This window comes from Geotrypetes seraphini, chromosome 3 (assembly GCF_902459505.1).
Source record: "Geotrypetes seraphini chromosome 3, aGeoSer1.1, whole genome shotgun sequence".
Lineage (NCBI taxonomy): Eukaryota > Metazoa > Chordata > Amphibia > Gymnophiona > Dermophiidae > Geotrypetes > Geotrypetes seraphini.
Window position 1 is genome coordinate 288889751 of NC_047086.1, and position 14177 is coordinate 288903927.

At 44.9% G+C, this 14177-nt stretch overlaps 1 protein-coding gene across 2 annotated transcripts; it reads right to left on the reverse strand.

The window, feature by feature from the left end:
* Window positions 1–462: 462 nt before the first annotated feature.
* Window positions 463–6945, reverse strand: ZBTB18 (zinc finger and BTB domain containing 18). Of its 2 annotated transcripts, XM_033938736.1 has the most exons (3): window positions 5452–6310; window positions 4443–4529; window positions 463–2357 (listed from the first exon to the last, which is right to left on the reverse strand). In XM_033938736.1, the coding sequence occupies exons 1-3, from the start codon at window positions 5537–5539 to the stop codon at window positions 772–774; spliced, it is 1761 nt and encodes a 586-aa protein (XP_033794627.1). In that variant the 5' UTR covers window positions 5540–6310; the 3' UTR covers window positions 463–771. The 2 variants fall into 2 exon arrangements, with proteins under 2 accessions (XP_033794627.1, XP_033794628.1); XM_033938737.1 differs by lacking the exons at window positions 4443–4529; window positions 5452–6310 and adding an exon at window positions 6440–6945.
* Between the last annotated feature and the right edge of the window lie 7232 nt (window positions 6946–14177).

The window sequence follows — 14177 nt, forward strand, 5'->3', positions numbered from 1 at the left end:
AACCTGTCAAGTTCTTTGACACCCCTCCCCTCTTGCTCATTTAATCATTACAGTATACAATAACAGCAATTCACATTTTTAAACATACAGTCCAACACTGCTAGTGCTGCAATATCCTTTTTACCCCAAGCAAATGCAGCTCACTAAAATTCTCCATCAAACCAGCATATTCATAAAAAAAATTTTGATGGGAATTCCAATGAGCCCAGATGTCACTAGTGATGTTGCATCGAAAAAGTCAACTGCTAGTTTAAAAATGGATAATCCAGCATTCATTTCATTTTTTGGTACTGGGTCTAAAAGCATTCAGGTTTCCAAAAACTACAAGGGACGCATGCATTTTCAGAAATGGAAAGGGTCCGATAAAAGTCATAACCTGTCAAGATCAACCTATCTTTAAAAAAAAAAAAAAAGAGAAAGAAAAAGAAAAATCACATCTTCAGACATGGCCACATATAACACAACATGGTGCTTCAGAAAATAAATAATATTTTACGCTACAAGATTTTTCCCCCCCTTTTTTTTTTGAAAGCAACAGATTTACTGGCTTGTCTATTCCAGGGAAAAATATCTTATTAAGCTACTATACTGTGGCATTTCTTCTATATATTCCCATCTATTCGGCACTTTTACATGAAATTCATGCTGCCCTAAAGTGCACTAAATAAGCAAAAAATTCAGATTAAAGTTTAAGGAAAACAGGATTGCTTTTAGACCCTACCACAAATATGTATAATTTATATATATATACTATTTATATATATAAAATTCTTATTTCCACAGTTCTTGAGAGCTATCTTCTAGGGTCCAGTCTCTGACAGTAGGTAAGCTCAGTGCTTCACTTTTGACAGACAGTGAGTTCACCAGCTCGCAGTGAAATTTCCGAATATGTCTGTAAAGGTCTCCAGACTGTGTGAACCTACGCTCACACCATTTGCAGGCATGTGGCTTCTCCCGTGTGTGAACCACAGCGTGGCGGCTCAGATTGTGGGAGTACTGGAAGCTCTTCCCGCACTGAGTGCAGGTGTAGGGCTTTTCGCCTGAATGAGTTCTCTCGTGGCGCTTCAGAGTGTACATGCAGGAGAAAGTCTTGCCACACAGGGAGCAGGTTGGGACATTGACATCACTGGCAGGCTTACTACGGAGCCCATCCTGCTCACGAAAGTGCGTGCTCAAGTGAATCTGCAGAATGTGAGGGCTAGGAAAGACTTTGTTACAGAGGGGGCACATGAAAATTTGGCTGGCAGGGCTGAGCATGTTTGAGACATAAGGAAGCAGGCTGCTGTCCATGCTTCCCTCCATCTGAATTCGCTCACTTTCTGGAGTCATCATTTCATCATCGCTAGCTTTATCCTCCCGGTCAAGTTCCCTTAAGACAGAATCTTCCCTTATAGGACCTGGATGGGATGACTCATACTGTCCCCTGTTATTAGTGCTTATGCTTTCTTTCACAGTGCTGTGTTCCATGTCATAGTCGTTAGTGCCAACATCACTCTCATCACAGGAAGCCTCTTTCTCCACCTTCACCTGCACCAGGTTGTTTCTTAACATGTCCTGCGAGGAAAAATACGAGGTATTCAGAGTCTCTGGTCCTGAGAGACTGGACTTGACAGACAGGTCCAGCACACAGTCAACATCTGCCGAATCCCTCACTGAGATGACAGACCTCTGGGACAAAGACCCTGTTGAGCTGCAGGGGCTGGCTACTGTTTTTCCAGCTGCTCCTGCGTGTGTCTCAGCCTCTCTGCTGGCCTGGGGAATGCCTGCTGAGTCTGAGGGCAATCTCATCCACATGTTCCCAGGCTCAACCACCAAGTCTCTTTTACTTGGCAGGATATTCAATTTTTCATCCTCCCCTTCTTCATCACTGGGCAACTCGCCTGCCATGAGGCTGCTGCTGCCACCGTCAGAGAGGCTCTCCACTTTGTCAGAGCAACTAGAGGCGTCCTCTTCCTTCTTTGTGCTGTCTGCCTCCGTAGTTGCTTTCTCTTTCAGCTTCTTTTTGCAGACTTTGACAATGTCGTACATGTGGAGGTAACTGGCAGCTGCAAGCACATCTTCAATGGGTAGATCTTTGAACTGGAGTTTTCCTTCATACATGAATTCAAGCAAGAGAGTGAAAGCTGGAGCTGTAACAATGTCGCTGTTCAGATGAACAATGTCTCTTTTGTCTAGCTGGTCCTTGTAAAAGAGGTGGAAGTACATGCTGCAAGAAGCCAATACAGCTCGGTGTGCTTGGAACTGTGCATCTCCTACCAGGACAGTGCAGTCGCAAAGAAATCCCTGATGCCGTTGTTCCCTCAGACATTGCAGCAAATGTCTACTGTGGTCTGGAAACTCCATGCTGTCTTCATAACCTATGAACAGACAAAATGTTAGCTGTATATAGGAAATTAAGAGACTTTGTAACATCTCGTACTGTATTTAAAATATTTCAGATGTTCCTTAAATTCTAATCAAATTCACTAGAGACTTATTTGCAATCCTATATTCATCACTAAAATAAGAAAAAATATCAAATATTCCCTTCCCATTTCTCCCCCACCATATCGCTTGCCTACTAAGTTATAAAATGTAAACTATTTATTTCGAAAGTTTTGAAAATGCTTTTCAATAATCATAAATTTTTATGATAAAATTTTCTCCAGATTCATTTTAAAGACATTAAATTTAACTCTGGCATAACAGAAATTCTATTACATACATAAAACAATGTGACTCAAGATTCTTAAACCCTTCTTCAATTTGCTGTTAATTACAGTTCACTGCACAGTGGTGTTTCCCAAATTTACTAGTCAGTATGGAATACTTGAGGTATTCTATCTGTAATTTCTTACTGGTCAAGTCTGAAGCGGAAACAAGAGTAAACAAGAAGTTTTCTAAAGTTAAAAAAAATGCCAAAAGGTAAAAAAGGATTGATATATGCCTACAATCTTAAACCAGATGGAATTTGTCTGAGTTAAACTAGGTATTGAACAGGATTATTTAAAAAAAAAAAAAAAATTGTTCTTCCACTTCTATTTTAAATTTACACTTTTACACTAGGACTGTCACCTCTTAGTGTGGTACTAAAACAAGTTTCATATTAAATAGAACTATGGAAAAGTATAGCTGCCTATGTGAAATCTGAAGCGCAAATGAATTCCAATCAAGCTGTTCTTCAAGATAGACATTTTAGAAAAGTCAGTACTGTTTAGCTCAATACCAAAAGAGACTATGCCATGTGAAGATTTTGTATATCAACTCAAGACTATGCTCAAATTGAAGAAACCAAACATCCTCATCAAATTTTCCCATCCACAACCTAACTTTGACAAAGCAGAGTATAAAACCTAAGCAACCAGTGACACTGGACACTTTCAAGGGAGGACAGTTCCATACCAGGTTTGGAAACTTCAATTTGCAAACCTTTTGTTTCAAGATATCCCTTTCTCCGGGTCTGTAATACAGTTATTACCGAAAGACGGTTTTCCCACATTATACCAAAACTTATTCTCCCACCTCAATACAATTTTATGAAAACATCAGCATGGAAATAAACCAAAAAAGATTTACAATACAATCACTAAGTGCCCCACAGCCTACATCAATCCTAATCTTTAAGAGGACTAAAAATAAAGATTGGAGGGCAGCTCACAAGGTAGCTGTGATCAAATTAGGAGGCTGAAAGGACAGAGAGGGACGAAGAAGGAAGCTTATAAACATCTGATCCAGCTGACTGTGGCCATATGGCAGCTGCTGCCCAGATAAAGAGATTAAGAACAGAGGAGTGTGATTACAGCTGTCTGGCCAATTCAGGCAGCTCATATCTACAAGTTCTAAATTAGTCACTAACACAAAAACTCCTTCAAAAAATTAATGTTATGCCAATAGGAAAAAAAAAGTTCTCAAAATATGTATCTGAAGAAGGGAAAACTAGTCAAGCGGTTCTCCAAAGAACAAAAGTTTTACATATAACTAGCTTGTGTGCTTTATTAATAAAGGCTGCCTTAGCCCTCAAGAGAATTAAAAGTTCAATCATTGTGTATACAGCACATATTCTACATTATTAACTAGAATCTGATTTCATGGCTTTGAAAACTTCATCCTCAATAGTGCAGAATTCAACTACTAGTGTGACAGTTCATTTCAACAGAGTACAACAAAATATTTTCTTTTAAAAAGTTATAATATATAGTAACACTTACTTAAAATATCCTAAATTAAATTTTCTAGTTGCAAATGCTTGAATAATGAACAAACCCATTAAACATGTCTAAGAGAAGGTACAGATGTACATAAGCAAATATTCTAAAACCAGATCCTGAGCAGTCTAGTCCATTTACATTTAATGCTCTGAATTTCATATTTTCTTCTGTACACTGTTAGTTAAGTAATGTGATTGCCTCAAATTAAATAAAAAATACCAACACAGTAAAAGCTGTGTCTCCTGCTATTCCTACCTTTAGTATACATAAACCTGATTAAGTCCTTTCCTCTGAGTCTTGCTGGCTCCAGGTCTGGTAGATTGCTGAGGGGGGGTAAATAGACTAAGAGACAGATGCAAAGTGGAGATGATGTTAGAGAGGAATGAGATACCTTCTCCCCACACAGATCTGCACACACTAACTCCCTGTCTGTGTGTTAGAATAAAAGGCTGAGGGATGGCAGGCTGTCAGCTGCTCTGACATCATGTTCAGATGGAAATGCTACCTCCAGCTGTGCTCCTTTTAATGCCATATGCTACTCCTCTACACTCCTGCCACCAGCTTTTTCTTAGGAGAACTTTTCTCTTCCATTAGTATAAACAAAATACTTCAAAGTTTCCTTTTGCAAACTTTTTAAAGGAAAAATAAAAAAGCTTAACATATGGGCTGTACTGCATTTATGAAACTGAACAATTTAATGGTTCCAAGTTGCAGGATCACCTTATTAATTCACAGTATAGGCAATCAATAAAAAAAAGAGCAATACTTTCAGGAAAATCAAAAAATGTGCAATTTCCATACTCTAAGATTTAACTAAAGGGCAAATTTCTCCTGAAATAAAATGTCCAAGGTCAAACTGCAAATGCAGTCAATTCTTTTTACTCTATAAACAAATCCACATTAAAACATACAATACTTTGTACAAGTATCAAGAACTAGGCACCCCTGTTAAGAGATATTTTCCCAATTCCTGCAAAAACTAATTTGAACACATTTCTAATAAGATGCTTTTTGCTAAGAAAGAGAGCTTCCGATTTGTAGTACTAACACAGTATGAAGGCGAGATTATTTAAAGCTCTCTGAAAGAAACAGTTTGCTAGGACTTCACCAGTAAAGTATTTAAGCGACTTGCAAGCTTTCCCTTGCACCTGCTGACCTGATCCTATTTCCCAAGGTTATAAGAGAACGCCTCGTCCACTTGTTTTTAACATTTCTGTACCGGGATTATCAGTAAAAGCTACCGTACATGTAAACACAAACTCACGCAGATGTGAAAAGTGAAAGCATTTTTTTTTTCCTCTCCAGGTTTTGTTTTTATTGCTGAACGGCTGATGAAACACCAGTGCAACCATGCGGTGTAGCCGGACAAAAACCGAGCAGAGTTTACCCTAACATCTGTGAACGTCAAACCCATCCTCGCTCACATAAAAACAAGGGGCGTGGAAAGTAACAATACTCCCCTCCCCCCCCCCCAAAAAAAAGCAAAAATAAACTCTCAAGCCCTTTCCTACCCAAAGTGACAAATAGCTTTAATAACCCTTTTCACGAAATGAATCTTTGAGGGGAGGGAGGGGGCTTGAGAACTTCCGAGCATCTGTGAGAAAGAAAGCAAGAAGAAGAAGAAAAAAAAAAAATCGCCTGCGAAATCCCAATGCCAGATGCTTCTGAAATGAGGCGAGACCCGACGAAACCTCCTCAGACTCCCATCCCGCGGCTGCAGGTGTCAGATCAAACATTATTCTAAGAGCGGAGAGAGCGAAGAAGGCAGAAGAAAGGGAGGTGGATGAGCAGAAAGCAAGCTTTTTGCAAAGTAACTAAAAAAAAAAAAAATCTTTAGAACTCGAGAAAGCAGAGCTATACTGGAAAAGGGGGTTCAAATGGGGGGTGGGGGGAGGGGGCGGGTTGAGAGAAGAGAGAAAGAGGCCAGTCCGGACACGGGATGAAAGCACAACAAAGCTTGAGACACGTGAGGGCAAAGTGGCGGCCAGCAGCTCCCTCTCCCCTCCCCCGGGGCCTCCGCTGCTCCCAAGCCCTGCCCCCGCCTTTTGGACACCCTCTCTGCTCCTGAAAGGGAGACAGGTGACAAGCAGCTCACCCCAAGCTCATTGCCCGCCCGCCAGCCGTCCCTGGAGCATATTCTGCCTTCTCCTCCAGTACGTTATTAATAACAGACTTCACCCCCCCCCCACCCCCACCCCCAAGCAGCGACCCTCGGGTTTTTCCACCCTCCGGCGGCGGCGAGCTGCACTCACAGACACAGGGCGGCCCCCCGGCCGCCTCTCCCTTCTTTCTGCTCTTCCTCCGTTGGCGATGTGTCCAGTTTTTGTTTTATTTTTTTCTCTCGGTCGATCTTTTGGGGTTCGCCCCCGGCCGGGAGGCAGGATGACGCGGGGCGGCTGGTACCCTCCACCCGCCCGCCCGCGGCACTCAGCGGCTCTCCATGGCAGCACCGGCGCTGGCAGTGGCGGCGGCAGCCACTCGGACCCAGAGCGAGACAGTGACGGAGCGCGGCGCGAGGCGCACGCAGGCACGCACGCACCGCGCGCCGCCTCGCCGCCAGGCACCGAGAGGCTGAGGAGGGGGACGGAGTGGGTTAGCAGCACATCTGGATCTCCCGCAGTTCTTCCCGTGCGTCTCGGAGAGGCGACCGAACTTCAAGCCGTTTACAGTCCCCGCTAACTCGCCTTCCCTGTTTTCCCCCCCAGCCCGTTCCTCTTCCGCCTCGGGGGAGGGGAGCACAATATAATAAAATCATTCTCCGAGCTAATTGCTGCGAGAAGGGGCGGGGCTGGAGCGTTCAGGAGCCCCGAGCAAGAAAATAAAAAGATAAACAGCCGAATCTATTTCCTGCTTTTCATCCAACCAGGGGAAACCTCGGAGGACGGACAGAAGAAAGCGACCAATTAGTGCTCAGATTCTCCGCCGTCCTACTATTTGCAGCCAATGGTGAGGGGAAAGAGTAGGGCTACTGCTTCTAGTTCCAGCAATTTTTTCTGTTGGCTTTGGTGGTGAGTGCTTTTAGGATGTGGATATATATACCTGTACTTTTTTAGGGGGTGGCGGGAGGAGTCGTATAGTTGCCGGTTTCACTGAAGAGTGAAGAGAATACTGGGTCAAGGTTTGTTTTGTTGGGGTTTTTTTTTTCCTTCTAATGGCAGATGAACTTTGTGCCCTGGATCGGTAGCATACAATGTTGCTACTCTTTGGGTTTTGGCCAGGTACTAGTGACCTGGATTGGCCACCGTGAGAACGGGCTACTGGGCTTGATGGACCATTGGTCTGACCCAGTAAGGCTATTCTTATGGACTTCGCTCTGTTGTGTCTCAGGTCCAGGGAACGGAGGGGGAGAAAGAGAAAGCGAGAAAACGTCCGAGTACTGGGGCCAGGCAGTGCCTTAACCCTCCTCCCTCGGGTATTTAAGTGATCACTGTAATTTCTTATTCAGGAATCTGTGTTTGCTGTAATGGTGTGCACTGTGCTAGGTCACTTTTTGTACTTGGCCATAGGTGCCTGCTTTGATCGGTTTCTACATGTCTAGTAGTGCGCTGTTTTCTTTTACAGAGCCACAAATGGTTGACTGCAGTTGTGTGTGTGTGTGTGTGTTTCTTCCTTTTTTTTTTTTTTTTTGGGGGGGGGGGGTGATTGGGGAGGAGTGCTGGTTGTAGAAAGAAGGGAGAGCCACAACCTGAGATTCCATTGAACAGATGATTTGACTGCGTGGAGGTGGGTTTGGCCTGTGGGGGATTCAGGTATGGCCAATCTTGAAACAGGCCATACTGCCAGGACTTGGAAGGCTGGTGGACGCTGTGTTAGGGAAATTGGCAGGGCTGCTTCTTTATATCATAAGTTCTGTATATCAAGCGTTTTGGAGTTTGGGCGGGGGAAAGAAGTGAGGGTATCAACATGCTTTTACTTGCAACTGGCATCTGAAAAGAAACTTTCAAACGTATTCTTACAATTTGATAATTTGTTTAATAGAATGCCTTTTACAACTTAAATGCTATGCTTGATGTAACTATAGACTCAAGACTACGAATGCTCTCATTTATCGTAACCCCCCCCCCCCTACACAAAACTCTATCAGACACAGTGGTTGGTAACTAAGGGCTCCTTTTACTAAGCTGCGTGAGCGGTTTTAGCGTGTGCTTAGCGTGCTAGACGCTAACGCCTCCATTGAGCTGGCATTAGTTTTTCCGCGTAGCGCAGGGGTTAGCATGCGCGCTAAAAATGCTACCGCAGCTTAGTAAAAGGAGCCCTAAGTCTAGGGTTGAAAGAAGCATGATTTAAAGTTGCCTGAATATGAAAGGAAGCAAGGGGATGGTGTGGTTTTAAATATTGTAAGACTAGAATAATCTAGTATATCTGTAACGAGGAAGTTGTAATCTTTTTACTTCCAAACATAAAATGAGATCACGATCATGTACACTTACTATGTTAAGTGAGCGTGTAATCAGAGAGGAATAAATTTAAAAAGCTAGAAGTCATAGATGGTTTTAGCGTTTGTAGTAATGATTTACTTTCAGGAAAATGTTTATCCTAAAATATGCTGCAGCTACTCATATCAACTTTGCATGCTATGGTTTTTAGTTGCTTAAAATAGTATAACATGCCCTATGTTGTATGTTGGTTAAGTCAAGTTAACAGAAATTTCTGGCTGTTCAAAGTGTGCTTGCTAAGATAGCTTAATTTATCCCAGGACAAGCAGGCAGCATATTCTTGATTGATGGGTGATGGCACCGACGGAGCCCCGGTACGGACAATTTTAGAGTGATTGCACTCTAAGAACTTAGAAAGTTCCAGTAGGCCGCACCGCGCACGCGCGAGTGCCTTCCCGCCCGACAGAGGCGCCCAGTTTCTTAGTTTCCGCGGAGCTAAGAAGACGCGTTTCTCTCAACGGCCGTTGTGAGAAAATCTTTTTGAACTTCCCGCTCGCGTAAACTTGTGAAGGAAATATTATTTCCTTCCTTTTTTCTTTATTTTCTTTATTTAAAAAAAAAAAAAACCCATTTGTTTTTTTCCTTCTTTTTTCGAATTTGCCCCGGCGGGGCCTTTTGCCACCATCGAGGCCTCGGCCTTCGATTTGGCTGAAGCCGTCTTTACATTCATGCCCCCTCAACCCGGGTTTAAGAAGTGCCAGCGGTGTGCACGACCAATTTCACTAACTGACCCACATAATTGGTGTCTACAGTGTCTTGGTCCCGACCATCGAGCGTCTACCTGCACCCGCTGTGCGACTTTGAAAAAGAGAACTCTTAAAAATAGAGAAATTCAACAGAAATTACTGTTTGGTGCCGAAATGTCTGATTCTACAACACCGGCACCGACATCGGCACCGGCGCAGTCGGCACCCACATCATCGACACCACGCGATACCGCGTCGGTGTCGACTCCTTCAGGTAAGCCGGCTAAGAAGCCTTCCCCGTTGGAGCGTCCTCCGGTCTCGATGGCAGCGAGCCCAATCCTGCCGACCTCGAGGCGCCCACGGAAGCGCTCCGCCCCAATAGAGGTGAGCCCCTCCACATCGGGTTCCTCATCCTCGGGGCGTAGAGCGGCACCGCAGGTACCACAAAAGAAAAAGGCGGTACCGGTGCCTTCCCTCGAAGAGCGTATAGCTGCTGTTCTGCAGACACAACTTAAAGAACAGTTACAGCACCTCCTGCCTTCGCTCCTGGCACCGAATCTTCCGGTACCAGTTCGGTCTGAGCCACCGGTACCAACAGTGGACCGTCCTATTTTATCGACTTCCACTTTGTCGGTACCGGTACAATCTGTTTCCTCGGTCTCCATGCCGATTCTTGCACCGGAGCCGAGAGCTCACCATCAAGCTGTACAGACTTCGGCTCCGGTGCATACAGTGACATCCCCCGGTACCGAGTCAGGCAGGTCAGGGAAATCTCTTCGCAAATCCCGTCATTTAGAGCCTTCCACACCGGAATCTCGAGACCGGAGTTTTCAAGTTCGAGATCCTGACTTGTGGGGTGACTCAGAGGATCCTCTTCTTTCTGAGGGGGAATGCTCTTCTGGTGATGAGGACCCGTCTGCTTTGGGACCCTCCTCTAGACCAGATGTGTCTTCTTTTTCTTCCTTTTTGAAGGAAATGTGTGATTCTCTCTCCATTCCTTTGGAGGCTGAGTCAAAGAAATCCAAAGCTTTTCTAGATGCTCTGGATTTTGACCAGCCTCCAAAGGAATATCTTAAGTTACCTCTCCATGACATCTTGAGAGAGACTTTTTATAAGAATCTGGAATCTCCTTTAACTATCCCTGGAGCTCCCCGAAAATTGGATTCCTTGTATAAAGTCATTCCTATTCCTGGGTTTGACAAACCCCAACTGCCTCATGAGTCCCTTTTGGTTGAGTCCACCCTAAAAAAGTCCAAAGGGGCTAGTGTATATGCTTCAGTCCCTCCTGGCAGAGAGGGAAAATCCATGGACAAGTTTGGAAAAAGGCTATACCAAAATGCAATGTTGGCCAATCGATCAGGAAATTACGCATTTCATTTATCTTTCTATCTTAAGCAGCTTATTCAAAATCTCACTGCTTTTGAGAAATATCTTCCTGATCGGAAAAAGTCTGCTTTTCACCAAACTTGTTCTTCTCTTTTACAGCTTCGTAAATTCATGGTCAGATCAATTTATGATACCTTCGAACTGACCTCCAGAGCCACAGCTATGTCAGTAGCCATGCGACGGCTGGCCTGGCTTCGGGTTTCAGAACTCGACATCAATCACCAGGATCGACTAGCCAATGCACCTTGCTTGGGGGATGAGCTATTTGGAGATTCCATAGACTCCACTACTCAAAAACTATCGGCTCATGAGACTAGATGGGACACGCTTCTTAAAACTAAGAAGCCTCCACCGACCAGGCCTTTTCGTCCACAATCGACCTACCAACGTAGATTTGTGGCTCGTCCTCTGCCTCAAGCTGCACAACAGCCTAGACGTCGGAGACAACAACAACGACCAGCTGCTAGACAACCTCAACAACAGCAGCAGGTAAAACCTCCACCTTCGCAAAAGTCTACTCAACCCTTTTGACTTGGTTCTCCAGAACATAGCCAGTCTTGTTCCTTCTACCCATCTTCTACAGCCTATAGGAGGACGCCTTACTTATTTCATAAGCCGTTGGGAATTCATCACGTCAGATCAGTGGGTCCTAAACATCATCCGCCACGGCTACTCTCTCAACTTTCAGACTCTACCTCCTCCAAGTCAACCAAAAGAGTCTGCTTTGCACACTCCTCAGTCTTTCCTTCTTCTCCAAGAAGTTCAATCCCTCCTCCTTCTGAACGCCATAGAGGAGGTTCCTCTAGATCAGAAGGGGCAGGGGTTCTACTCCCGTTATTTTTTAGTCCCCAAAAAAACAGGAGATCTCAGACCCATTCTAGATCTCCGCGATCTCAACAAATGTTTGGTCAAAGAAAAGTTCAAGATGCTTTCTCTGGCCACTCTTTATCCTCTTCTCAATCAAGGCGACTGGCTATGTTCCCTCGATCTCAAAGAAGCATACACTCATATACCGGTCAATCTGGCCTCCAGACAGTACCTACGCTTCATGATCAATCGTTGTCATTACCAATACAAGGTGCTGCCCTTCGGTCTTGCCTCCTCTCCAAGAGTGTTCACCAAATGTCTGATTGTGGTGGCTGCCTTTCTACGATCTCACCACCTTCAGGTCTTTCCTTACCTGGACGACTGGTTAATCAAGGCCAATTCATCTCAGACTGTTCTCCTGGCCACCAACCAAACCATTATGTTTCTTCAACTTCTGGGGTTCGAGATCAATCTACCCAAATCTCATCTCATCCCCACTCAGAGACTTCAATTCATCGGAGCTGTCTTGGACACAGTCCTCATGAGAGCGTTCCTGCCATCCAACCGTCTTCACACACTTCATTCTCTGTGTCAGCAGGTGCTTCTACAACTTTCCATCTCTGCCAAGAAAATGATGATACTTTTGGGTCACATGGCCTCCACAGTTCATGTCACACCCTTCGCACGTCTTCACCTGCGCACTCCTCAATGGACCCTAGCTACCCAGTGGTCCCAAGCGATGGATCCTTGCTCACGTCTCATATCTGTCACATCATCTCTTCGTCAGTCTCTACAATGGTGGTTGATATCCTCAAATCTCTCCAGAGGTCTTCTGCTCCATCTACCTCCTCATCAACTGGTCATCACCACCGACACCTCCCCTTATGCCTGGGGTGCTCATTTGAACGAGTTCCAAACTCAAGGCCTTTGGACAGCCCAGGAAAAGAAGCATCACATCAATTTCCTGGAACTCAGAGCGATGTTTTATGCCCTCAAGGCCTTCCAACATCTTCTCTTTCCTCAAGTTCTCCTGCTGTGCACAGACAATCAAGTTGCGATGTACTACATCAACAAGCAGGGTGGGACGGGCTCTCGCCTCTTATGCCAGGAAGCCCAGAAGATCTGGACTTGGGCCATAAATCACCATCTATTCCTGAAAGCTATCTACATTCAGGGAGAAAGGAATTCCTTAGCGGACAAACTCAGCAGAATTCTCCAGCCTCACGAGTGGACACTCGATCCTTTCACTCTACAGTCCATCTTCGCTCAATGGGGCACTCCTCAGATAGACCTCTTTGCAGCTCCTCACAATCACCAGCTGCCCCTTTTCTGCTCCAGACTCTACTCTCCTCACCGTCTGACAGCGGATGCATTTCTCCTCGACTGGTTAAATCTGTTCCTGTACGCTTTCCCTCCTCTGCCTCTCATGTTGAGAACCTTGTTCAAGCTCAAGAGGGAACGAGCCACCATGATTCTGATTGCTCCGAGGTGGCCCAGGCAACATTGGTTCTCCCTTCTACTTCAACTCAGTTCCAGGGAACCTTTTCTTCTTCCACTGTTTCCTTCTCTGCTTACACAGCATCAGGAGATCCTTCTACATCCCAACCTCCAGTCTCTGCACCTGACAGCTTGGTATCTCTCGGGCTGACTTCTCATGATACGCTTTTGTCTCAGCCTGTTCGTTCAATTCTGGATGCCTCCAGGAAACCGGCCACTCTGCAATGTTACCATCAGAAGTGGACACGGTTTTCTTCCTGGTGTCTTCTTCATCATTATAATCCTACTTCCCTTGCAGTGGAGACCTTGTTGGATTATCTTCTTTCTTTGTCAGACTCTGGTCTCAAGTCCACTTCAATCAGAGTCCATCTCAGTGCTATTGCGGCTTTTCATGAGCCAGTCCATGGAAAACTCCTCTCAGCTCATCCCTTGGTGTCTAGGTTCATGCGGGGTCTTTTTAATGTTAAACCACCTCTTAAAGCCCCTCCTGTTACCTGGGATCTCAATGTGGTTCTTTCCGTCTTAATGAAACCTCCATTTGAACCCTTGGCTACCGCTTCTTTCAAGTTTCTCACTTGGAAGGTTCTTTTCCTTATTGCCCTTACCTCTGCCAGGAGGGTCAGTGAGCTTCATGCACTAGTTGCGGACCCACCTTTTACAGTATTCCATCACGACAAGGTGGTTCTGCGTACGCACCCAAAGTTTCTTCCTAAGGTTGTTTCTGAATTCCATATCAACCAATCCATTGTTTTGCCTGTCTTCTTTCCGAAACCCCACTCACATTCAGGGGAACAGGCCCTGCATACTTTGGACTGTAAGAGGGCTCTAGCTTACTATTTAGACCGCACTAAGCCCCACAGATCATCTCCCCAACTATTTCTGTCTTTTATCTGAATAAATTGGGACGTCCTGTTTCTAAACGTACGTTGTCTAATTGGCTGGCAGCGTGCATTTCATTCTGTTATGCTCAGACCGGACTGACACTGGAAGGTTCTGTCACGACCCATAGGGTCCGAGCCATGGCAGCATCGGTAGCTTTCCTTCGTTCCACTCCTATTGAGGAAATCTGCAAGGCTGCTACTTGGTCCTCAGTTCATACTTTTACATCTCATTATTGTCTGGACGCTTTCTCCAGACGGGATGGACACTTCGGCCAATCTGTTTTGCAAAATTTGTTT

Excerpts from the sequence above, each read along its gene's own strand:
- ZBTB18 (XM_033938736.1), bottom strand. The coding sequence starts at position 5,539 with ATGGTTGCACTGGTGTTTCATCAGCCGTTCAGCAATAAAAACAAAACC. Across the intron at positions 4,530-5,451 it reads CTTTCACTTTTCACATCTGC|TCTATTTACCCCCCCTCAGC; the intron begins GTGAGTTTGTGT and ends TCTGTCTCTTAG. Across the intron at positions 2,358-4,442 it reads CAGGTTTATGTATACTAAAG|GTTATGAAGACAGCATGGAG; the intron begins GTAGGAATAGCA and ends GTCTGTTCATAG.